Here is a 26,539-nt window from a genome sequence, read left to right as displayed (position 1 = left end):
GGATTTCAGCAAACAAAGAAATGCATGCAATTACAAAGGACAAACATAGGTACAAGGTTAGCGTTTCATAATATTTTTTAAAAGTATTATCTTGGGCGAATCGATGTCGTCAGAGCTGAATTCCACAAAGCCTGGTCTCAGCACCACTACATTGGAGTTCATCAAAAACGTCCTTAACCATTGAGTGGAATTTAATCAGCTAGAACAACCCCAGAACAAGTCCCTGTAGTGTCTTTAATTCTATGGTAAATCAAATATCTTACAAGGACTTTCTCATATCTTCTTTGACAAAATGTTCCATCTCTGCTCACTGTTTATATAAACCGACCACCTCTATCAATACAATAGGCCTAGGATAAAATATAAATGTATTATTTCCATCCTCTGCCGACCCACCCGGACATCCCCGCCCACCTGCAACAGCTGACATGAGTAATAACAGAGGGGATTCGATTAATCTCGCCCGGATGCCCGTGTTGGCGTGTTTTGCACCGGCTGAAAGTTGATTGCATTCGATATGGAACGAGGCTGTCTCCCAGACTTGAGGCAGGTATCCCGCTCTGTACGACAGCTCAAAACAAAAGCGAGAACATATACTTTATGGAAAAAATATGTATATGTTTCTGAACGCTTGACCACGCTGCCTGGTTGAGAACATAACTAAGCAGCTCAGAATGCTATTCGATTTGAGTGGCGCTCCTCCCTCACCGACTTCGCCCAGTCACGTGATGAGCCAGAGGCTGGTTCAGTGCGGGCCAGCTTAATAGAACTGCCATAGATACAGCGAAGCGGAGGAGGAGTCAAAAGAAGAGAAGTCACCTTGCTGAAGACAGTAGCGTACCAACTAATACAGGAAAACCGTGAAATTTACGTGTTGGAAGAGGCTGCGAAATTATGAATTCTTCGAAAAGGAGTGAAAGTGACTGGCAAGGCCTGGTGAGCGAGGTGAGTGCGCTGCAAAAACACTGTGACAATCGGTTGCGTGAGCCATTAGTGATGCTTAGCATATAGAATTGGGTTGCCATATGGAACGATAAATTAAATGTCTACTTCGAGATACGTATTTTGTTACTATTATCTAGCCAATTTGAATAATTATATGGTTGTGTGTGCGCATATTGCCTATCACATCGTATTTTTTAACACTAATCCTCCAAATCAAATCAAGCTTTATTTATACAGCACGTTTCAGACATGGAATGCAACACAATGTGCTTCAGAAGAAAAAACAAATATAAACAATGAAAATAAAAACTGAAATATTTACTACACAACAGAGATGAGAGGGTAAAAAAACAAAAAAATAACAATAACTTAATTATTTAAAAGCACCCTAAGGCAAAGCTAAAAATGTGTGTTTTAATATCTATTTTAAAATGTACACAGTTTTGGGCCCCCTCAGGTTCTCTGGCAGGCTATTCTCAGGGGCTTGGGGCATAGTAACTAAAGGCTGCCTCCATGCCTCTTGGTCTTAGGCTATGGGATGGATAAAAGGCTAGTTAGTGCCAGAGGACCTGAGGGACCTACTGGGTACATAACCTATATGTGGAAACCCCTTCAAATGAGTGGATTTGGCTATTTCAGCCACAACAGGTGTATAAAATCGAGCACACATCCGCCTTGCAATCTCAATAGACAAACATTGGCAGTAAAATGGCCTTACTGAAGAGCTCAGTGACTTTCAACGTGGCACCATCATAAGATGCCCCCTTTCAAATAAGTCAGTTCGTCAAATTTCTGCCGTGCTAGAGCTGCCCCAGTCAACTGTAAGTGCTGTTATTGTCAAGTGGAAACATCTATAAGCAACACCATGACTCAGCTGTGAAGTGGTAGGCCACAAACTCACAGAACGGGACCGCCAATTGATAAAAATTGTCTGTCCTCGGTTGCAACACTCACTCCGAGTTCCAAATTGCCTCTGGAAGCAACGTCAGCACAATACTTGTTAGTCGGGAGCTTCATGAAGTGGGTTTCCATGGCCGAGCAGCCACACACAAGCCTAAGAACACCACGCGCAATGCCAAGCGTTGGCTGGGGTGGTGTAAAGCTCCCCGCCATTGGACTCTGGAGCAGTGGAAACACATTCTCTGGAGTGATGAATCACGCTACACCATCTGGCAGTCCAACGGTCGAATCTGGGTTTGGTGATGCAAGGAGAACGCTACCTGCCCGAATGCATGGTGCCAACTGTAAAGTTTGGTGGAGGAGGAATACATTTCTGGGGCTGTTTTTCATGGTTTGGGCTGGCCCCTTAGTTCCAGTGAAGGGAAATCTTAATGACATTCTAGATAATTCTATGCTTCCAACTTTGTGGCAACAGATTGACAAAGGCCTTTTCCTGTTTTAGCATGGCATTGCCCCCCAGTGCACAAAGCGAGGTCCATAGAGAAATGGTTTGTTGAGATCAGTGTGGAAGATCTTGACTGGCCTGCACAGAGCCCTGAACTCAACCCCATCGAACACCTTTGGGATGAGTTGGAACGGTGACTGCGTGCCAGGCCTAATCGCCCTACATCAGTAATGCTCTTTTGGCTGAATGGAAGCAAGTCCCTGCAACAATCTTCCAACATCTAGTGGAAAGCCTTTCCAGAAGAGTGGAGCTGTTATAGTAGCAAAGGCGGGACCAACTCCATATTAATGCCCATGTTTTTGGAATGAGATGATCGACGAGCAGGTGTCTACATACTTTTTGTCATGTAGTCTAACTTCAAAGCATGTCTGACATTTATTGGTGTGCACAATCATAGATTGATTTTAAAAACCAATAGAATCTTAAAATGAATTCTAAAACTGACAGGCAGCCAGTGCAGAGACCTTAAAACCGATGTATTGTGTGCTCTTCGTCTGGTCTTGGTCAATACCTGTGCTGCAGCATTCTGTTTGTTTTGCAGTTGACCAATGGCTTTCTTGGGTAGACCAGACGAGAGCATTACAGTAGTCAAGCCTGCTTGTAATAAAATCATGGATGAGTCTCTCTATATCAGCCTGAGAGAGAAACGGCCGCACATTGGCAATGTTCCATGGGCGGTAAAAAGCTAATTTGGTCTCATTCCTAATGTGTGATTTGAAATTGAGTTCAGAATCTGAAATAACACCTAGGTTTTTTTTACCTGGGATTTTGTCTTTATTGCCCGTGAATTAAAATGTGTGGCAGTATTCTCGCTGTGCTTTGGCCCCAACAATAAGTACCTTGCTCTTGTCTTGATTTAGCTAGACAAAGTTGTGCGCCATGATATTTAAATAACTAATACAGTCTAATAATTTCTGTGGAGCTAAAATACTCGGACACAGAAATGTGAAGTTGTGTATCGTTTGCGTAGCAGTGAAAATCAATGCTGACCTTTCTGATAACACTGCCAAGGGATAACGTGTGTGTGTGTGTGTGTGTGTGTGAACAGTACCGGAACGAAAATCGAACCTTGTGGAAAGCCACATGTGATATCTATTTTCTCTGTCATCACCCTTGGTGAACATAACTCAAACTCTTGACCGGTTAAATAGGTCCTAAACCAATTTAGAACTGGACTGGAGAGGCCAACACACCTCTCCAGTCTGTTCAGAAGGACATCATGGTCAATAGGGTTGAATGCAGCACTTAAATCCAAGAGTACAAGGACAGAGAGTTGTTTGGACTCTGTTGGCTCCAAGATCATTTACCACTTTAACTAAGGCTGTCTCTGTGCTGTGGTGGGCCCGAAAACCAAATTGGAATAAAAAACATTTTTAAGAATTGAGTTAGTTGGCACTTAAAGTAATTAAACTGTTTGAAAACCAATTTCTCCAGAATTTTTGCTTAAGAATGGAGGGTTGGGCCTCCCGGGGGTGGTGCAGTGGTCTAGGGCACTGCATCGCAGCGCTAGCTGTGCCACCAGAGACTCTGGGTTCGCGCCCAGGCTCTGTCGCAGCCGGCCGCGACCGTGACAACCGTGGGGTGACGCATAATTGGCCTAGCGTCGTCCGGGTTAGGGAGGGTTTGGCCGGTAGGGATATCCTTGTCTCATCACGCACCAGTGACTCCTGTGGCGGGCCGGGCACAGTGCACGCTAACCAAGGTCGCCTGGTGCATGGTGTTTCCGCCGACACATTGGGTTGGATGCGTGCTGTGTTAAGAAGCAGTGCGGCTTGGTTGGGTTGTGTTTTGGAGGACGCATGGCTTTCGACCTTCGTCTCTCCCGAGCCTGTACGGGAGTTGTAGCGATGAGACAAGATAGTAATTACTAACAATTGCTGAGAGCTGAAGAATCTAGATTAATTTTCTTCAGAAGGAGTGTCACCATAGCAGTTTTTAGTGCAGTGGGGAAAGTGCCTGTGAATTGTGAATGATTTTAACAATAGCTTGCACTTAAATATGCATTTAAAATCTGTTTTGAAGGTGGTTGGGATAGGATCGAGAAAGCAGGTAGAATGCTTAAGTTGTGATGTCACTTTCCTGAGCTTGCCTGTGTCAACCAGGGAAAATATATCCATAGTGCCTTTGCGTGGTGGGCTAGGGCACATATCATCAAACTTCTCATCAGGTCTTGCTTGTCTGATAACAAACATTAGGTTGGGTATCTTATGCTGTGAACTCATCACATTTAGATGTGGAGGAAAGTTCACATAGGTTTGCGGGTGCAGGATTTGGTCGACGAGCCCATCTGACTTTTCTAATTGCCTCATTCATGGGTTTTTCTTTATTTTTACTATTTTCTACAATGTAGAAAAATAGTGAAGACATCAACTATGAAATAACACATGGAATCATGTACAGTTGAAGTCGGAAATTTACATACACTTAGATTGGAGTTTTTCAACCACTCCACAAATTTCTTGTTAACAAACTATAGTTTTGGCAAGTCGGTTAGGACATCTACTTTATGCATGTCACAAGTAATTTTTCAACAATTGTTTACCGACAGATTATTTCACTTATAATTCACGTATCATAATTCCAGTGGGTCAGAAGTTTACATCCACTAAATTGACTGTGCCTTTAAACAGCTTGGAAAATTCCAGAAAATGATGTCATGGCTTTAGAAGCTTCTGATAGGCTAATTGACATGCTTGGTCGCAAATGGGTCTTCCAAATGGACAATGACCACAAGCATGCTTCCAAAGTTGTGGCAAAATGGCTTAAGGACAACAAAGTCAAGGTATTGGAGTGGCCATCACAAAGCCCTGACCTCAACCCTATAGAAAATTTGTGGGCAGAACTGAAAAAGCGTGTGTGAGCAAGGAGGCCTACAAACCTGACTCCGTTACATCAGCTCTGTCAGGAGGAATGGGCCAAAATTCACCCAACTTATTGTGGGAAGCTTGTGGAAGGCTACCCGACATGTTTGACCCAAGTTAAACCATTTAAAGGCAATGCTACCAAATACTAATTGAGTGTATGTAAACTTCTGACCCACTGGGAATGTGAAGAAAAAAAAAGCAGAAAAAAATCTTTCTCTCTACTATTATTCTGACATTTCACATTCTTAAAATAAAGTGGTGATCCTAACTGACCTACGACAGGGAATTTTTACTAGGATTAAATGTCAGGAATTGTGAATAACTGTTTAAATGTTTTTAGCTAAGGTGTATGTAAACTTCCGACTTCAACTGTAGTAGCCACCCTTTGCCTTGATAGCTTTGTACACTCTTGGCATTCTCTCAACCAGCTTCACCTGGAATGCTTTTCCAACAGTCTTGAAGGAGTTCCCACATATGCTGAGCACTTCTTGGCTGCTTTTCCATCACACTGCGGTCTGACTCATTCCAAACCATCTCAATTGGGTTTGGGAAGGGGGATTTTTGGAGGCCAGGTCATCTGATGCAGCACTCATCACTCTCCTTGGTCAAATAGCCCTTACACAGCCTGGAGGTGTGTTGGGTCATTATCCTGTTGAAAAACAATTGAGTCCCACTATGGTGTATTGCTACAGAAAGCTGTGGTAGCCATGCAGGTTAAGTGTGCCTTGAATTCTAAATAAATCACTGACAATGTCACCAGCAAAGCTCCATCACACCACCACCTCCATGCTTCATGGTGGGAACCACACATGTAGAGATCATCCATTCACCTACTCACCTATCAGTCCAAAACGAACGTTAAAAACAATATTGTGACGAAACATGCAAACCATGAATAGACAGGTTGGTTGTTTAGCAACAACAATGATGAGGTTTGCGTAGAATGTTGACAACATTTAAGCCATATTCGGTCTACAATGTTTATTGAAAACATAAATACATTTGCACAATGACCACTTATCTCTCAAATACATCGTTGATGGTTAGGCTAGCTAGTGAATTTGACACATATTAGCATTGATAAGAAATCAATTTAAAACCACTCAAAACAAGACATGGCATCAATGACAAGATGAAGTCGAAGTTGGAACTACTCCACAGATTATCCATTATATTGACCAGATACTCCAGTGGATGCTTTAATGAAAAGAAATGTCTTCAAAAATGGAATGCAGTCGGGAGGAGGCAAGATTAGATGGGACCATTCCAGACAATTAGAGGGCAGATACGTGTGAACAATAGGAACAACGGTTTCCACTAGTTACTACAGCCACAAAGTAAAAATGGACAATATTGTAAAAATTCATGAAAACAACAATTAGCTTTTTGGTCTTAATTCAAGGCTAGGCATAAGGTTAGCGGTGTTGCGGTTCGTGTCAATCACATTTTAAGAATGGAAATGGGCAGGGTTTACAACTTTGGCTGTGGTATCTAGTGACAACCAGGCACGACTCCGATATAAAACTTTTTTTTCAAAGTTGCTGGGATGTCACGTGTCCTACTTATCACTACACTCGTAACAACCTAATCATTATGATACTTCCATTCGATCAAATAAACCACATGTAGCAAATAAGCTATAAAAAATGTGTTAACCAATTTCGACACTCTCTCATTGACCTCATACAAAATCTTGCTTGGTGAGTGAATTTATGATAATAAAAAAAAATGTAAACATCACCTGCTGGAGGAGACAGATTTTGGGCTCAGTTATCGCTCTAGCTTTGCCTATTCTCTCTGACTACTCCAGGAAGTGACATTGCAGGCTAGCTCAGTGCTGCCCCCTCTTATTGACTAAGAGCTCATTTATGCTTGATCCGAAAATGTGGTTGGACGTTCTGTATGGAGGGTGTAACGCAATTGCGGAGTCTCCAGAGGCATGCAGAGGTCAAATTGAGCTCCGTACCGCATAGCCGTGCGCCTCCCAATTTTTGCAACAGTGCAGAGGGTTCCATATATCTCTGCATTGACATGATTGGTTGACAGTAATTGGGGGCGAGAGGTCCTGTATAAACACAAACTCACTTCCTGGAAAATGTCCTTCACAACAGCTCTGTTGAACAGTATGAATGCCCTGACTTCTGCAGAGGCCTTATCACTGTAAATGCAGAGAACAGATTGACCATGCAGCACCTTTAACTCAAGTTGTAGGCTGACCAGGGTACTGCAGGCTGCCATTACCAACACAAGTATCCTTAACTTCTTATGTGTGTGATTTAAACAAAAACAAAAATGATTTTTTTGGGGGGGTTTAAAGACATACATCTGGTGTATTAGAAAACAATTATATATATTTTTTACACAGATTGACCACAACGATGGTGATTTTTCCATTTACTACAATGGGGGATCATGTTTTCTGCAAACAATGCCTGCAGTACCACAGTCTGACTTTTACTTCCGTGGCTTCAATGAGAGGGGGCAGTCGTTATCCCGTGGGTTAGAATTTGAAAATGGCTCGATTTTAATAATAATCAGCTATAACCTGTAATCTCCTACCCGTTATTGGGCTTCAGAATGAGCACACACTCAATGTTTGCACAAAAAGTGTACCAATCACACAGTCATCCCTTGTACCACACCAAGTATGATGGCTGAGGGAACACAGTTAGTCCATTCATTGAGAAGGCTGTGTCGTGTCTTTACTGCGGATATTACACTTTGCTACTACTGGTTATCACTTTTATATCCTTTGCATAACTGAGTGTCTGTTATCATGACAACCTGTATGTGGGGTGGGGTGGGGTGGGGGGGTTCCACATGAGTATTCCAGTGTTTCTTATCTTCACACAATGCATATTGTGCATAGCCAACTGTTTATTCTTCCATCAGTGCTGAACTAGCAGCCACACTGGTGATACTGTTAAGTCAAGTTACAGGTGATTTACCTGTTACTGTTAGCTGACACGTGTTACTGTATATGAGATGTATTTTAGTCAATAATTGGGCTGAACATTTTTTGGAATTGTTTTTTTCTGTACCAATTCATGACCTTGGGACTATAAGGTTCTATTTGACATTTTGGTTTTAAAAAATGAGTTCTTCACATAGTTTCTCTTTAGGTGGTCCTTTACATGTGAGATGTACATTTACGGTAAAAAACATTTTAATCAGGAAGTTCTATCTGCGCAAACTCCAGATTATACATTTTTTACACCTGTTTTCTCCCCAATTTTGTGATATCCAATTGGTAGTTAGTCTTGTCCCGTACGGACTCGGGAGAGGCAAAGGTCGAGGGATATGCATCCTCCGAAACACAACCCTGCCAAGCCGCATTGCTTCTTGAGACTCTGCTCTCTTAACTCGGAGGAAACACTGTCCAATTGGTGACCGCAGTCAGCGTGCATGCGCCCGGCCCGCCACAAGGAGTCGCTAGAGTGCAATAGGACATCCCGGCCGACGCTGGGCCAATTGTGCGCCGCCTCATGGGTCTCCCGTTCGCGGCCGGCTACAACAGTCTGGGATTGAACCTGGGTCTGTAGTGATGTCTCTAGCACTGCGATGCATTGCCTTCGACAGCTGCGCCACTCGGGAGGCCGCAAACAACCTTATAGCACCAAGTAAAAAGGTATCTGCAAAACACCGTGCATTCGGAAAGTATTCAGACCCCGTGACTTTTTTCACATTTTGTTACGTTACAGACTTATTCTAAAATGGATTAAATCATTTTTCTCCCTCATTAATTTACACACAATACCCCAAAACGACAGTGAAAACAGGTTGCTAGAAATTTCACAAAATCAGAAATACCTTATTTTACGTAAGTTTGCTATAAGACACAATTGAGCTCATGTCCATCCTGTTTCCATTGATAATCTTTGATGTTTCTACAACTTGATTGGAGACCACCTGTGGTAAATTCAATTGATTGGACATGATTTGGAAAGGCACACACCTGACTATATAAGGCCAGACGAAAACCACTCCTCAGTAAAAGGCACATGGCAGCCCGCTTGGAGTTTGCTAAAGGACTCTTAGACCATGAGAAACAAGATTCTCTGGTCTGATGAAACCAAGATTGAACTCTTTGGCCTGAATGCCATGCATGACGTCTGGAAGAAACCTGGCACCATCCCTACCGTGCAGCATCATGCTGTGGGGATGTTTTTCAGGGACTGGGAGACCAATCAGGATCATGGGAAAGATAAACGGAGCAAAGTACAGAGAGATCCTTGATGAAAACCTGCTCCAGAGTGCTCAGGACCTCAGACTGGGGCCAAGGTTCACCTTCCTACAGGACAACGACCCTAAGCACATGGCCAAGACAACAAAGCAGTGGCTTCGGGACAGGTGTCTGAATGTCCTTGAGTTGCCCAGCCAGAGGCCGGACTTGAACCCGATCAAACATCTCTGGAGAGAACTGGAAATACCTGTGCAGCAACGCTCCCCATCCAACCTGACAGAGCTTGAAATGCTCTGCAGAGAAGAATGGGAGAAACTCCCCTAATACAGGTGTGCCAAGCTTGTAGTGTCATACCCAAGCTGTTTCGAGGCTGTAATCTCACTGCCAAAGGTGCTTCAACAAAGTACTGAATCAAGGGTGTGAATACTTATGTAAATGTTTTTTTAAATAATTTTATAAAACATTTGCAAAAATGTCTAAGTTTGGTTTTGCTTTGTCATTATGGGGTATTGTGTGTAGATTGAATAAAGCTGTAATGTAACAAAGTGGGAAGAAATCAAGGGGTCTGAATATTTTCCAAATGCACTGTACTAGTATGTATGATGATATACTTATTGAGTCACGAAAGAGGAAGACGTCACAACAGTTCTGAGATCTGGGACTTAAAAAATACTCAATCTCAAAACTATGCATTTTGCAGATAGAACAGTATAGTCTCAAGTCCTTTATTTTTAATATCATAGGTTCTGGTCCTCTTTTGTAATTACTTAAAAAATACATTCTATCACCTTTTCTGAAGAAGAAGCTCTTTATGGTAAAAACCCAAACAAATAAATACAGGTGCTTTAGAGCACGTTTAAGGCCCTTAGAGGCATTGCTGTTTTTGTCTTGTTCTATATCAATACGAAAAGCTCCATGGACGAGGTATTTCACTAAAATTACTAACGTACATTTTATTGATAACTAGCAAGTAGTTTACTGACTTTGGATGTCAGAGACCAGACAAATATATCAGTTTATTCATCCAGAGCTAAACTTGAACAATGTTGCTAGTTATCCATATGATAAGGTGTATTTATAATTTTAGGGAAATATTGCTTTAACAAATGTGTGATGAACATTCATTTGATCATGTGATTAGAAAGATGAAAGGGTGTTGTCTTTATTCATTAAATGTCTGGAGTTTTTTAATTGAAATAATTGTAACTTTCTGGGCCTGATAAAACATTTTGGCTGAACCATTTCAGAGCCATACGGTCGTCGTCGTCGTCCCCCCCCCCCCCCCCCTTAAAAGAGGAAAAAACTATTTACAAATGTCTTTAGGATTTTGATGTTCTGCACTTTGGGTACCTTTTTTAATGTTAGGACTTTGATGTGTTGTGAAAGAAGAATTTGCTACAAAACAGTTCTGGGATGTGAACTTTAATGCTGAATATCTCAGAACAATGCTTTGCGCAGATAGAACCTTTTTATAGTCCCAAGGTCTTGAATTGTCAGTATACTGTGTATGCAAAAGTGATGAGGTTAATTGGGAAGTTGTACCATGGTTGTAACTGCTTAACTGTTTTTAGTTTCCTAATTGTATTTTTCCTGTTAATAACTTAATGAAAGGGCCTTGATAGTTTTTCACCATGTTATTTTCACCTTTCAAAGCTTTGAATCAGATGAAATGAAAGCTATTCAACACTTTCTGAAATACTAACCTGTCCTTACACTTTATAACAATGGGAGCAATAGTTTTTTTCCTTTGACATCCGAACATGCAACTTGAGCATCCACAGTAGGAACCGGTGTTAATTCCCATTCCGTACCCTCCCCTATATTGTTTCTTAGTTCCTGGTGTGTAAGCGTAAACTAGACAGCAAGAAGGAGGCCCTCCTGATCCTGTCCAAAGAGCTGGACACCTGTCAACAGGAGAGAGACCAGTATAAGCTGATGGCCAACCAGCTGCGAGAACACCACCAAGGACTCAAGAAAAAGTACAGGGAGCTCATTGTGAGTCTGTCTATAGGATTTATGTATAGAAATCTTTATCTATAATGATTTGCCTTAGTGATAATCTGGCCAAATGACGACTTTGACTTTGTTTTATGGTTTCTAAATCAGTGACCCATGAATGTTTGTTTAAATGGAGCATAGTATTTTGAGGGAAAAGCAATGGGATCACTGTTCATGCTCTGATTCACCTTATAGTAAAATGTTTATTTCTTTCAGGATGGAGATCCTTCTTTACCACCTGAAAAACGCAACCAGGTAAGTTAAGCTGTCTCTAATGCCCATTCTACAGTTGAAGTTGGAAGTTTACATACACCTTAGCCAAATACATTTAAACTCAGTTTTTCACAATTCCTGACATTTAATCCAAGTAAAAATGTATTGTCTTAGGTCAGTTAGGATCACCACTTTATTTTAAGAATGTGAAATGTTGGAATAATAATAGTTATTTATTTCAGCTTTTATTTATTTTCATTACATTCACAGTGGGTCAGAAGTTTACATACACTCAATTAGTATTTGGTAGCATTGTCTTTAAATTGTTTAACTTGGGTCAAATGTTTCGGGTAGCCTTCCACAAGCTTCCCACAATAAGTTGGGTGAATTTTGGCCCATTCCTCCTGACAGAGCTGGTGTAACTGAGTCAGGTTTGTAGGCCTCCTTGCTCACACACGCTTTTTCAGTTCTGCCCACAAATTTTCTATAGGGTTGAGGTCAGGGCTTTGTGATGGCCACTCCAATACCTTGACTTTGTTGTCCTTAAGCCATTTTGCCACAACTTTGGAAGTATGCATGTGGTCATTGTCCATTTGGAAGACCCAATTGCGACCAAGCTTTAACTTCCTGACTGATGTCTTGAGATGTTGCTTCAATATATCCACGTAATTTTCCTGCCTCATGATGCCATCTATTTTGTGAAGTGCACCAGGTCCTCCTGCAGCAAAGCACCCCCACAACATGATGCTGCCACCCCTGTGCTTCACGGGTGGGATGGTGTTCTTCAGCTTGCAATCCTCCCCCTTTTTCCTCCAAATATAACGATGGGCATTATGGCCAAACAGTTACATTTTTGTGTCATCAGACCAGAGGACATTTCTCCAAAATGTATGATCTTTGTCCCCGTGTGCAGTTGCAAACTGTAGTCTGGCTTTTTTATCGTGGTTTTGGCGCAGTGGCTTCTTCCTTGCTGAGCGGCCTTTCGGGTTATGTCGATATAGGACTTGTTTTACTGTGGATATAGATACTTTTGTACCTGTTCTTCCACCATCTTCAAGGTCTTCTTTTTACTGTTGTTCTGGGATTGATTTGCACTTTTCTCACCAAAGTACGTTCATCTCTACCAGACAGAACGCATCTCCTTCCTGAGTGGTATGACGGCTGCATGGTCCCATGGTGTTTATACACTGCTCAAAAAATAAAGGGACACTTAAACAACACAATGTAACTCCAAGTCAATCACACTTCTGTGAAATCAAACTGTCCACCTAGGAAGCAACACTGATTGACAATCAATTTCACATGCTGTTGTGCAAATGGAATAGACAACAGGTGGAAATTATAGGCAATTAGCAAGACACCCCCATTAAAGGAGTGGTTCTACAGGTGGGGACCACAGACCACTTCTCAGTTCCTATGCTTCCTGGCTGATGTTTTGGTCACTTTTGAATGCTGGCGGTGCTTTCACTCTAGTGGTAGCATGAGACGGAGTCTACAACCCACACAAGTGGCTCAGGTAGTGCAGCACATCCAGGATGGAACATTAATGCGAGCTGTGGCAAGAAGGTTTGCTGTGTCTGTCAGCATTGTGTCCAGAGCATGGAGGCGCTACCAGGAGACAGACCAGTACATCAGGAGACGTGGAGGAAGCCGTAGGAGGGCAACAACCCAGCAGCAGGACCGCTACCTCCGCCTTTGTGCAAGGAGGAGCACTGCCAGAGCCCTGCAAAATGACCTCCAGCAGGCCACAAATGTGCATGTGTCTGCTCAAACGGTCAGAAACAGACTCCATGAGGGTGATATGAGGGCCCGACGTCCACAGGTGGGGGTTGTGCTTACAGCCCAACACCGTGCAGGACGTTTGGCATTTGCCAGAGAACACCAAGATTGGCAAATTCGCCACTGGCGCCCTGTGCTCTTCACAGATGAAAGCAGGTTCACACTGAGCACGTGACAGTCTGGAGACGCTGTGGAGAACGTTCTGCTGCCTGCAACATCCTCCAGCATGACCGGTTTGGCAGTGGGTCAGTCATGGTGTGGGGTGGCATTTCTTTGGGGGGCCGCACAGCCCTCCATGTGCTTCCCAGAGGTAGCCTGACTGCCATTAGGTACCGAGATGAGATCCTCAGACCCCTTGTGAGACCATATGCTGGTGCGGTTGGCCCTGGGTTCCTCCTAATGTAAGTCAATGCTAGACCTCATGTGACCTCACCAACGGGCTGGAGTGTGTCAGCAGTTCCTGCAAGAGGAAGGCATTGATGCTATGGACTGGCCCGCCCGTTCCCCAGACCTGAATCCAATTGAGCACATCTGGGACATCATGTCTTGCTCCATCCACCAACGCCACGTTGCACCACAGACTGTCCAGGAGTTGGCGGATGCTTTAGTCCAGGTCTGGGAGGAGATACCTCAGAAGACCATCCGCCACCTCATCAGGAGCATGCCCAGGCGTTGTAGGGAGGTCATACAGGCACGTGGAGGCCACACACTCTACTGAGCCTCATTTTGACTTGTTTTAAGGACATTACATCAAAGTTGGATCAGCCTGTAGTGTGGTTTTCCACCTTAATTTAGAGTGTGACTCCAAATCCAGACCTCCATGGGTTGATAAATTTCATTTCCATTGATCATTTTTGTGTGATTTTGTTGTCAGCACATTCAACTATGTAAAGCAAAAAGTATTTAATAAGAATATTTCATTCATTCAGATCTAGGATGTGTTATTTTAGTGTTCCCTTTATTTTTTTGAGCAGGGTACTTGCGTACTATTGTTTGTACAGATGAGCGTGGTACCTTCAGGCATTTTGAATTTGCTCCCAAGGATGAACCAGACTTGTGGAGGTCTACAATTTTCTTGGCTGATTTCTTTTGATTTTCCCATGATGTCAAGCAAAGAGGCACTGAGTTTGAAGGTAGGCCTTGAAATACATCCACAAGTAAACCCCCAATTGACTCAAATGATGTAAATTAGCCTATCAGGAGCTTCTAAAGACATAACATAATTTTATGGAAATTTACAAGCTGTTTAAAGGCACAGTCAACTTAGTGTATGTCAACTTCTGACCCACTGGAATTGTGATACAGTGAATTATATTTGAAATTATCTGTCTGTAAACAATTGTTGGTAAAATGACTTTGTCAAGCACAAAGTAGATGTCCTAACTGACTTGCCAAAACTATAGTTTGTTAACAAGAAATTTGTGGAGTGGTTGAAAAATGAGTTTTAATGACTCCAAACTAAGTGTATGTAAACTTCTGACTTCAACTGTATATCCCTCAAACTGTTACACATGTTATACTTTTATCACAATGTTTATATGATGGACAACTCTATCTGAAGCTTTCCCAGTTTGACTTGATTTGATCCTGCGCTTTCAATCTCCAACCTTGTGTGTCTGAGGGGTTGAGTACAGCAGAAGACATTTATGTCTCGTATGAATTAATAAAAGCATTCTTCTATTTCTCTGACGTCTCCCCAGGTGAACTTGGCTCAGCTGCTGAGAAACGCAAGGGAGCGAGGGAAACAGCTAGTCGAGGAGGTGAAGGAGCTGAATCAGAGACTGGCAGAGGCCCAGGGGGATAACAAGGTAGGGCATCAAACACACACACACACACACACAAACCTACATCTCTCATACTAACTCAGTGAATCTGTTCCTCCATTTGACCCGTCTCTCCCTGGTCCACAGCTGCTGAGGATGACAATCACTAGACAGAGGCTGGGGGATGAGGAGGTGGGGGCACGCCACTTTCCCGCCCATGAGAGAGAAGACCTGGTCCACCAACTGGAGAAGGCAGGGCTACAGGTGGGAAGGGATCTTGTCCAATGGGAATGCTCTTTTTCTATGGTACATCGTGCCCTAATGAACACGACCCAGTGCCTCTCCTTCTTCAGCACTTTCAGAATAGTGCAAAAAATGGAAGATGGGAGACAACCGTGTCCTATTCGCTTTCTTTGTTTCTCTCGCTCGCTTTCTCACTGTTTCTCTCGCCCACTGTCTCTCTCTGTGTGTTCAGATGGAGGAGCTGGAGAACAGTGTTAAGGCACTGACTGATGAGCTGGAGGACGTTAAGGCAGAGCGTGGCGTGTTCAGCGAGAAGTCTGAGCGCCTCAACCTGGAGCTCAACCATATCCTGGGTGGCCACGAGACCCGGATCATCGACGTGGATGCCCTCTGTATGGAGAACAGGTGAGGGGTGGACTCTTCTCTGCTAGTATTACATTTACAGTTGAGTAATTTAGCAGAAGCTCCTATTAAGAGTAACTTACAGTCAGTGCATTCAATTAAGGTAGATAAAAAAACGACATGCCACACAATGTTCAACACAATTAAATACCCCCCAATGTATATTAGGCTATGCAAGCACAATTTATTTTTACTTCTGTACGCCATAGAAGGAGACATTTTCATACACTGTGAGGTTGGCACTATTTCAATGTCTTCCTATTCCAGGTAGGCATAGGGTGTCCTGTGTGTGTTTCTAGATGAAGAATTGTTGTTTGCTGCTGCTTTTTCTTCTTCTTTTGCCCGGAAAGATTAATCTAAAGCTATTTTTTTCCCTCTGTCAGGTATTTACATGAGCGGTTCAACCAAGTCCAAGAGGAGGTGAACTTGCTGAAGTCTAACATCATGAAATACAAGGTAGAGTGGTGTCTATCTGTGAGAGTGTGCTCAATACCCGCATTGCAGTAACGAGTAACTTTTTTTACCATCGGTTAGACTCTCCTCACGTTTAGATACTTCAGAATAAGGTGTGTGTGTGCGTGCAGTAAACAAAGGCGCTGTGTCAACATTGCATTGCAATTACATTGAATTCTAGCCAGTGTCTCTTGACAGTCCCAAAGAGAGTTAGAGATGACAGCTGATAAAGGTGGGTGTATTTGTTTTGCAGACTGCGTTGGAGAGGAGGAAGAGCTCTAAATTGTCTGGGAAGTCCAACAGCAGTGCTCTAACAGGAGTCCTCTCTGCCAGACAAGGTACACCACCATCGCATACAGATGCGTCCAGCTACCACATGGCAGGTCCCAGTTCAGACTGGTAGCTCTGTAGTGAGTAAGATAAGAATGCTGGTCAGAACAACTGATCCAAGAAGAGCAGTTAGGAACTTTCTAAGTGATCTCCTCTGTCATTGAATCTAGGTAATGCATAGCCCAGGGACGCATAAGTGTAGAAGATGTGAACTAGCTAGCTAGTGAGTGCAAGCCCACTGCAATGATTTAACCTTCCCTGAGATTTGAAGGATCTATTCTAGAACCTGTATTGTAGCGTGGCAGTGTGAGTTGCATTACATTATTTACTTGAAGAAATCAAGCTACAGTAGCACACTGACGTGTAGAAACTATTTTCAGCTCTTGTAAAAGCCTATCATATTTATTCTACACCACCAGGGTTCCAGTTCTAGATAAAAAATAAGTACCTGTAATGCCCATTCTGTCTGAAGTCGACATTATTTCTTCATTAGAGTTATGTTAGTCTCCAGTGCCTAACTTTTGAAACACCTGAGACTCGCCCTAATTTGTATTCAGAGTTCTGGCAGAGATGCAAAGCTTAGGTCTTGATTGACAGTTCTCGGCAGAGCCAGCACAGTAGGGCAGCAGTTCAAGCTAGAGGAAGCAGGGAGGTAACCTATTGTACAGACGGCTGTTTCTATCGCTCTGTCACTCTTTCACTCACTCTCTCTCGCTTTTTCTTTCTTTCTTTATCCCTCATCTACCCTGTGTGTCGCTCCTGTCTATATACTGTTTCTCTCCTATTTTTGTCAGTCTTGCTATCTGTTTTCATCTCCCTCCTCACTCTGTTTCACTTATGTCCTCCCCTTTCTTCTCCCCCTCGTACTCTCTCTATTCCCTTCTCTCCCTCCCTGTATTTTTATTTTTTCCTTCTCAACGACTTACTCCTCTTTCCCCTTTATGCCCCCTTCTTTACCCCTTTTTCTGATATATTCTCGCTCTGTCTCTGCAGTGCAGGAGTTGTTGTCTGAGGAGCAGGGCTGCAGTCTCCCGGCCACGCCCCAGTCCATCTCTGATCTAAAGTCCCTAGCCACGGCCTTGCTGGAGACCATCCATGAGAAGAACCTGGTCATTCAGCACCAGAGACACACCAACCGGTATATACACTGGCACACACATTTCTACAGTACACACAGGCCTACACACACACACAGTCCACACATTCCCTTTCTTATTCTTTCATATCCTTTATTTACGTCTGGTGTGCTTTGTCTCCATTGACCTTTACCCATAGTAAGTTCATAAACCTCGCCACACAATGTTCTCCACTCCTACTAGTCAAACAGTGGAGACACACTTAGTTTACAGTCTGGCCACTGGGCCATAAGGGACCTTGTGACTCACCCTCCAGTTTACCTTCTCCACACAGGATTCTGGGGAATAGAGTTGCTGAGCTGGAGAGGAAGTTGAAGACATTAGAGGTGTCCGGCTTGTGGAGTCTTCCAGGTTAGTTACAGTAACGTTGTTCAAACGCATTGACTGTTATTGACATGAGTGTAAATCCTAGACAGTGGGGTGGGTGGATAATACTAGATCTTGCAGCTAAATAACACTACAGAGAACAAAGCACCACACCATTAGCAACACACTGTCTACCAACATTTATTTGCAAATATCTGGTTAATGCTAGCTCCAATGGGACTGTATGATGAAATGTTACCCAGCTTTACCTACTGAGAATTTCTTTATTGACACTTCAATTTACCAATGAACTGACCAATTGGTGGTGCACGGTCCAATGAAATGCTGTGTTATTAACTGGGTATCTCCTCCCTGGCTGCGGCTGCCTACAGGCCTGACCTACCACGTTTCTCTGGGAATAGGGAGTATGTGTTCTGTATATACCGCCCTTCTTAGCCCATGCTTTCCATTGTCATGCCACCTTGGCATCCTCCCAAAAACTGCCATCTCATATCCATCGCCCTAATGCTACCTCCATTCTAGCCCAAGGCCACTCCTTGTGCATTCATGTCACCTGTTGGGGTCTTCTCACCTGCTGTACGTAGTCACTTACGGCTTAACCTCGGAACCCAGAGCTAAATCACACTTGCACAATGGCCACCTACTCAGTTTGGTTACTCGATTCATAACATTTGTGTTAACAGTCTCTCCTGAGAGACTACTTACTGCTCCGTTTATCAGTATAAAAGGTGAGTCTGTCTTTTGTATATATTTGAATGTCGGTACAACTACAGGTAGGTTACCTAGCGGTTAGAGCGTTGGGCCAGTAACCGAAAGGTTGCTACACTGAACACCAATATAAACGCAACATGCAACAATTTCATATATGAACTGTAACTGTAAATCTAAGGAAATCAGTGAATTGAAATAAGTTCATTATGCCCAAGCTATGGATTTCACATGACTGGGAATACAGATATCCATCTGTTGGTCACAGATACCTAGAAAAAAAAAAGGCAGGGGCGTGGATCAGAAACCAGTCAGTATCTGGTGTGACCACCGCCTCATGCACAATACAATACATCTCCTTCGCAGAGTTGATCAGGCTGTTGATTGTGGCCTGTGGAATGTTATCCCACTCCTCATCAACGGCTATGCGAAGTTGCTGGATATTGGCGAGAACTGTAACACGCTGTCGTACACGGCGATCCAGAGCATCCCAAACTAGCTCAATAGGTAACCTGTCTGGTGAGTATGCAGGCTATAGAAGAACTGGGACATTTTCAGCATCTAGGAATTGTGTACAGATCCTTGTGACATGAGTCCATGCATTATCATGCTGAGACATGAGGTGATCTCGGCACGATATCTCTGTGCATTCAAATTGCCATTGATAAAATGCAATAGTGTTCATTGTCTGTAGCTTATGCCTGCCCATACCATAACCCCACTGCCACCATGGGGAAACGCTGTTCTCAATGTTAACATCTAACCACTCGCCCACACGACGCCATACATGCTGTCTGCCATCTGCCCGATACAGTTGAAACCGGAATTCATCCATGAAGAACACACTTCTCCGGCGCGCCAGTGGCCATCGAAGATGACCATTTGCCTACTGAAGTTTGTTATGACTCTAAACTGCAGTCAGGTCAAGACCCTGGTGAGGACGACAAGCATGCTAATGAGCTTCCCTGATAGTGCTAATGACAGTTTGTGCAGAAATGATTTGGTTGTGCAAACCCACAGTTTCATCAGCTGTCCGGGTGGTTGGTCTCAGAAGATCCCTCAGGTGAAGAAGCCGGACGTGGAGGTCCTGGGATGGCGTGGTCTGGTTGTGAGGCTGTTTGGACGTACTGCCAAATTCTCTTAAACGGTGTTGGTGGCAGCTTATGGTAATTAACATAAAATTCTCTGACAACAGCTCTGGTGGACATTCCGGCAGTCAGCATGCCGATTGCCCGATTCCCTCAATACTTGAGACATCTGTGGCATTGTGTTGTGTGACACAACTGCACATTTTTAGAGTGGCCTTTTGTCCCCAGCACAAGGTGCATCTGTGTAATGATCATGCTGTTTAATCAGCTTCTTGATATGCCACACCTGTCTGGTGGCTGGATTATCTTGGCAAATGAGAAATTCGGACTAACGACGTTAAACAAATTTGTGCACCAAATTTGCGAGAAATAAGCTTTTGTGCATATGGAACATTTCTGGGATCTTATCAGCTCATGAAACATGGGACCAACACTTTACATGTTGCATTTTATATTTATACCATTCTAATCCTCGTGCCGACAAGGTGAGAAATCTGTCGCTCTGCACTTAACCAGGGTCGCCGTAAATATGGCTGATCCCTGGCCGTGACCCCACTCTCCGATGTTTCGGGGGGAGTTGGGTTACCCACTTGTACATGCAGTGAAACAGGACAAATATGTGTTCCAAAACTACTGGTTAATGAGTGACAGGTAATTTGGGGAGCTTGATGCTGTCACATAAGAGTCCTGTGAAATGGGTAATTCCTACTGCTTTCAAATACTGAAATAGACTAACTTTTTAAGCGTATGATTTAGTAAATATCTGAACTAGTTTAACAGCTTCCCTCAATCTAATGGAACGAACAGCAAATGTACAATGCACAGACATGCCAGTCAGACGTTGAGATTCTAGAACAGTTTCTCCAGTGTGCACCAGAGGGGGGTGTTGTGCTGTGTTTAAAGTGCATTGGTGGGATTTAGGTGGCAAGCTGTAGCTCGATGAAGCTCGCCTGTCATGAGACTGTCATTCTCCCGCCATAAAACTGACAAGCATCCATTACTGAAAATGATTGCCCACATTACAAACACATTTAGGGGAATGTGCTGTTATTAGGGGATTTGTAGACGAGGCCCAAAGTGCCTCATGACTCTGTCCACCACAATCGGCGCAGGGCAGAGGGAGAGGGCGAGATGGAGATTGAGAGAGAGAGTGGCCTTGTCAAGATGGACAGTCACGACGGGGCGAAAAAAAACCAGAGGGGCCGATTTGGGGGCAGGCCCCGAGTCAAAACATTGGACACGCCATGCGTTGCTGTTCCCGAACGACAAGTTAAAAGGGAGAGTAAAAAAACAAAAGCGACTCACTCAAATAGACTTGTGATTTACTCGACTACCCAAACCCCCCCTGGGAGCGATCCCCTGTTCAATGAGCGCTGGAATACACGCAGACTGAAAGCCTGTCTGGGCGCATCAGCCACACTCAATAGCAAACGGGGTGAGACTCGCATATACAGTAGCCTACTACACTGGAGAAGAAGATGCATTGTGCAATGCCCTGATAGATAGACATGTCATTACCCAGGTATTTTTAAACAAAGATTTCTCTATTTTCTCTCCCAAACTCTTCCCTGTCGTTGTTGCCACCTCTCCGCGGATCAACGTCCGCGAGGGCGCGGGCTGGCATCTCACAAAGGCGGTGTATTGGGTGTGACAGACCTGCCTCGTTGTCAAAATAAGAGACGGGTGACCCCCCCCCCCCCCTCGAAACTGGTGTAGGGACTAGAGAAGCTGGGTACCAGAGAGATGTCCGAAGTCTGTTTTGGATGAGGGAGATAGGCCTACAGTATGGGGTGTTATCGTTTGGGTGTCAGTGTAAAGGTAGAAGCAGTAGTTCTATTCGTGGAGGTTGTACTTCCTTTGGTACCTCTACTATCTTTGATTTCGCATGTATGTAGGATATGTTTTGGCAGAAATAGGCTTCAGGATTAATGCATTCATGCATGCATATGTGCGTGCGAGTTGGGATGTCTGTCTCTTAGTGTGTGTGCAGTTATTAATGTGTGTGTGCGCGCACGTCTGTGAGAGGAGGAATGGACGGATGGATGGGCAGCTGTCAGGAGGGTATAAACCCACTCCTCCATACCTCCTCCTGAGCACGGCGTGGGCTGAAACCTGCTGCGTTCAGCCCAGGCCCTGCTCTGCATACATAATCACCACTTTAATACTGGCTTTAAAAAGCAGCCTGAGAAACTCAAGTCACCAAAGGCCCTCTCAACTCCGAACGAGCAAGGCTCTCAGCCTGTATGAGGGCTAGCGCCTAGATGAAAGTTTGAAGTATTACTTAGCCTTGCCATTGCATGTATCCCAATGGGCATTTATTTAAGACGAATATGCTTATGTGTGAAATGAGGTGTACAGAAACTAAGTTGCAGAGTCCTTTTTCATAAACAGCTTTCGAGGAAAGTAAAAGGGGGAACTTCACAGGACAATCAAAGTACGGTGTGCATCCAGTGCCATAGATTGACGTAAAGAGGAATTGACCCCAACCCCTGGTGTACTATAGAAAAGATGAGCAGTGCCCTGCGTTCATAACACAAGTGCTTGTGCCATTCATGCTTGACAGTCAACATGTTTCACATGCTGACATCCACGTTTAGCATTCTTCTGTTTTTGTTTATGTTTTAATGTTTCAGTTCGTAATTCACACTTGAGTGACCCTAGTTTGTGTCGAGTGTGTTTGTGCTTGCGTGGGTATGTGTGTGATGTCTGGTATACGGTGCACGGTCCCCTGTGAGTAGCATATGGCGTCAGCCCAGGAGGCGTGCAGCCATCACTAATGAAGACTGATGACAGGGAACTGCAGCCACTTCCTGTGAGCACAGTTTTGTGTGTGTGTGTGTGTGTGTGCATTTGGATGAATATGACTTTATCTGTGTGAAGGAGCACGCGCAGTCCTTACCTGCTTACACACGCACCTTTTTTGAAAACCACCCTCATGTTTTTAGCATCTGTGTCTGTTGGGTGTTTTTATTTTCTGACTGGGTGGGGGAAACCTTCTGGGGAAGTTAACTCTTGTTCACCTGTGGGTTTGTTGGGTTAACAGGGGGACGAGACAACATTATGCTGAGCGAGAGCCAGCGACCCGAGCTCCTATCGCCCAGCATCACGCCGTGCCCACCTCAGCCCCACACGCACGCAGCAACGCAGCCACCTAAAGGTGAGTGTGTAATTGTGTGTAACTGGGCTTCGCCGTTCGTTAAACGTCGCCCTCGGGCAGCGGCTAAAACGCTGTAATTAGCTCCATCCCCTCTCCCCACACACCCTTCATTTTGCGCCCAGTCCCCTTTCCCGCCTCTCCTCCAACGCTGGCCTCTCATTGGTGCTGATGGCTAAGTACCTGATGCTCCTCAAATGCCATGGCATTTTGGAAATGTGAGCACAATTCTCGCCCGCTGACATTCAAAAAGTTGGTGTGTTTTTGGAAGGGGGGGGCCCTATAAATATGGATGCTGGCATGAATTTTCTTTCCCTCTCTTTTGTGGGGGGCAAGTGTTCTCTGTGGTCTGTCTTTAACCTTTTTGACTGAACATTCACAAATATGGGTCAGTAATCCGCGGAATGGGAGAAATATTTTGGAGAGGAAGCAGAACTTAGGGGCGTCGCTATTTTTAGCCCTTTGCCGTGGAAGTGCTTGAGTCACAAGTTATTGAAATAACTTTTGTCGATTGACACAGCCCCCAACTCCAAAGAGAAGTAGGGGTGGCTAGTTATTTAACCCTGTAATGACATCTTAATTCTCTGTCAATTTGAAATGGAGGATTTAACAATCAACTCTTTACAGGTGCTCAGAGTAATGTGGTGTGGAGTTGTTTTCAATGTCCGTAACGTTCACACTGCATATTCACTCACGAAACTTGGTTGATTTTACATAGCTTACACTCATGCATTATCCATTTACACAGCTCCACATACACCCAGGCTGGTTGGATATAGCATGTGGATTAAGGACCGACAGGAATTTGGTTGGGTCACCGCTGTCTTTTGACCACTATCAAGCAGTACTGCAACATGCAAATATCAGCAGACTGCGTCCCCTAGCACCGAACACGTTGGTGTTTTTGAACTGCTGATCTAGGATCAGCCCCCTCTGTCCATATGCGCGTGTTCATTATGATCTGAAAAGCTAAACTGATCCTAGATCAGTACTCCTACTCTGAGGCGCATTATGAAACTGGCCCTGATAGGACTGTTAAGGTACTGTATATGTGGAAGGAAAAGCTCAACCTAGTTTACCAATGGGCTTTGGGGAACTTTTGTTCCAGTCCTGCTCTAACACACCTGATTTAAAACTCGACTATGCTTCAGCTGCTTATCAAAACCTTGATTAGCTGAACCAGCTGTGTTATAGCAGATTAAGAGGAAAAGCCTGGACACGCAGAAGCTCTCCGGGAGGACAGTTTACCACTAGGTAGAGTTAAGAGGGTGTTACAGCTTCATTATAACTACCCTCTCACAATGAACTCTTCTCCTCTCTCCCAATGTGACTAGACGACAGAATGGGAGCATCGTCGTGGGAACGGGCCACAGCTGGCGGTGACTTTGGCGCAGATGGCGTCGGCGGGGAGGGCGCACCCGAGCCCAGTGACGGGGCGGAGGCTAACTGCATCTGCCTGAGTGACAGGCGGGGAGTGGAGATTGTGACACTGTCGGAGGAGCAGGCTGCTGCAGAGCTGGAAGAGGGGCAGAGTCCCGTGGAGGAGGAGGGGCATGAGGTGAAAGTGGACGAGGAGCTGGGCTCCACAGTGGAGGAGGGAGAGGAGGCGGCCCTGGCGCTTGACGCCCCACCCTTAGAGGCGGAGTCAGACTTGGGTAACCTCCCACAGCTGCCTGTAAGGCATGCTACCATAGATGACACCCTTGAGGCGGGTCATTTGATCTGCCATGATCAAGCAGTGGAGCCTACAGGACTCCCTAACACAGAAGATGCCTCTAAGCCAGCTTCCATATTCAAGACCCCAGACTGGGGTGGCACAGATGGGTGGGACCTGCACTATCAATCAGGACAGAGTGACAGTTGTCATAGCGACAATCATTGAAAAGTGAAGTTTGTCTTGGCTGCATTACTACTCACTAGCAACATTTCCACAATGTAGACCAACCCCCCCCCTTTTGTGCTCCCAGCCATTCTTTGCATGAGTCTATAGAATGGATAGAGAGAACACTTTCTCAGCCTCCCATTGACAGTCAGTGCCTGAAGTGTACTTTGCATCTAAATAGTGTTGTTGCTCTGAAAAGAGCAGACAATCTTGAAATCAATCCACTTGCAAGTCTAATGTCCTACAGGAGTAATTTAGCAAAGAAAATAGCAAAGATGGCAAAGTCCCCCCGCAAACTGCCTCCATGGTAGGATAATCCCAGCTGTTTGCTTCCTGTTTATTCCTAAGGGTTGCTAGTTAAATGAGAGCTGTTTTATTTTTTTTCCGTTGCCCACATACAGGAGCCATTGTGAGTTAGTGTGAGGAATGTATTAGATTTGCATGGAAATCTGTGAAGAACATTGTTCGAGAGTTTGTAATGTATTTGTATTATTGTAGCTTTATGTATATAGATTATAGTTACAGTCACTAATCAATTATGGAGCCGTTTTCTTATTCTGTTTCTAATGGAAAAGTAGATGTTGGCTTGTGACTGCATGTGCCTTATATACACTGGAATATTTCATTTTACATTTTCAAATCCTTTTGAATGAGCTTGACTGACTTTTTGAATGTCATATCTTGCAGTGTCACATGTCTAACTTGTTGCATAGGAGCACAGACATATAATCAATATGGGCCTCAGTGCTGCCTGAGGAATGTCAATGTCCTTGTTTTCACAACCAACTGATTGTCATGGTTGTCTACTCTTATAAAGCTTTGTTTACCAGCTGCATAACCACACACACACACACAGTCTTACTACACTTTTGTAAATAAACACATTGACTAATTTTGTCACACAAAGTTTCATGTTCTTGCCCCAAAATTCTGACACACACACTTACAGCCAAAGTCCAGGCCCTGCTAAGGTATTCAGATTCAGTTTTTCCCACATTCAGGTGGCAGCTGGCCTCTCCAAGCAAACGGCATCAAAGCCAGAATCCATGAAGTGCTTATTCTGCAGAAGGCTGCTTGCTATTTTTACTCTTTGACACAAAATAGGAGGAAGGGAAAAAATATAGAATCCCGGGAAGCCATGGTGTGTTCGCAGTACGCACACACTCACACAGAGAGAGTAGGCCCGCTGCCAGCCAGCTTATTTGGCATATTGGCGAGGCGTTTCGAGGAATCTGATGACTTTATAAAGCAGATGGGATTTGCTGCTAATGAAATTGTGAAACGACGTGGTGCCTTGGGCTTTAGCGAAATGCCTAACCTGCGTGCCAATTCACCACGATAAGGGGGTTCCTCATCCTCTGGTATCTTGCCTAATTTGACTTTAATGTCTGTGTGAAATTTAACTACTCAAAGGGGTAAACAGTAGAACTACAAATGTGTTATTTTCTGAGCAGTGGCGTGGAGCTGGTAGTTGTCGTTTTGTAGAAGTGAGACTGTAACCTAGGTTACAATGCGTGACCTGCCCTGTACTAGTCAACCAAAACTGACTGCCGCTCAGAGAGCCCTGGGCATTGAAGAAGTGAGCAATTTCAGCTGCTCTCACTGGGTTGCTCAAGTTGTGACATGGATTGAAGTTGACAATTCCCTTTTTTGCCCCCCCCCCCCT

The 26,539-nt window shown here is 44.2% G+C and overlaps 1 protein-coding gene across 1 annotated transcript; it reads left to right on the top strand.

Moving 5' to 3' along the window:
* Window positions 1-794: 794 nt before the first annotated feature.
* Window positions 795-25,779, top strand: LOC139416107 (coiled-coil domain-containing protein 149-like). Its single transcript, XM_071164399.1, has 12 exons — window positions 795-945; window positions 11,231-11,392; window positions 11,612-11,650; window positions 15,088-15,195; window positions 15,298-15,414; window positions 15,626-15,798; window positions 16,179-16,251; window positions 16,502-16,586; window positions 17,572-17,716; window positions 17,989-18,065; window positions 22,881-22,994; window positions 24,326-25,779. Exons 1-12 carry the CDS (start codon window positions 895-897, stop codon window positions 24,871-24,873), a joined length of 1,692 nt encoding a protein of 563 aa, XP_071020500.1. The 5' UTR covers window positions 795-894; the 3' UTR covers window positions 24,874-25,779.
* The last annotated feature ends 760 nt before the right edge of the window (window positions 25,780-26,539 follow it).

Source organism: Oncorhynchus clarkii, chromosome 9 (assembly GCF_045791955.1).
Source record: "Oncorhynchus clarkii lewisi isolate Uvic-CL-2024 chromosome 9, UVic_Ocla_1.0, whole genome shotgun sequence".
NCBI lineage: Eukaryota > Metazoa > Chordata > Actinopteri > Salmoniformes > Salmonidae > Oncorhynchus > Oncorhynchus clarkii.
The sequence above is the reverse complement of the archived record's forward strand: the minus strand, read 5'-3'. Positions and strand labels throughout refer to the sequence as shown.

Coding starts and splice junctions, on each gene's coding strand:
- LOC139416107 (XM_071164399.1), top strand. CDS start 895: ATGAATTCTTCGAAAAGGAGTGAAAGTGACTGGCAAGGCCTGGTGAGC. Junction 11,651..15,087: donor CACCTGAAAAACGCAACCAG/GTAAGTTAAGCT, acceptor ACGTCTCCCCAG/GTGAACTTGGCTCAGCTGCT. Junction 18,066..22,880: donor CGGCTTGTGGAGTCTTCCAG/GTTAGTTACAGT, acceptor TTGGGTTAACAG/GGGGACGAGACAACATTATG.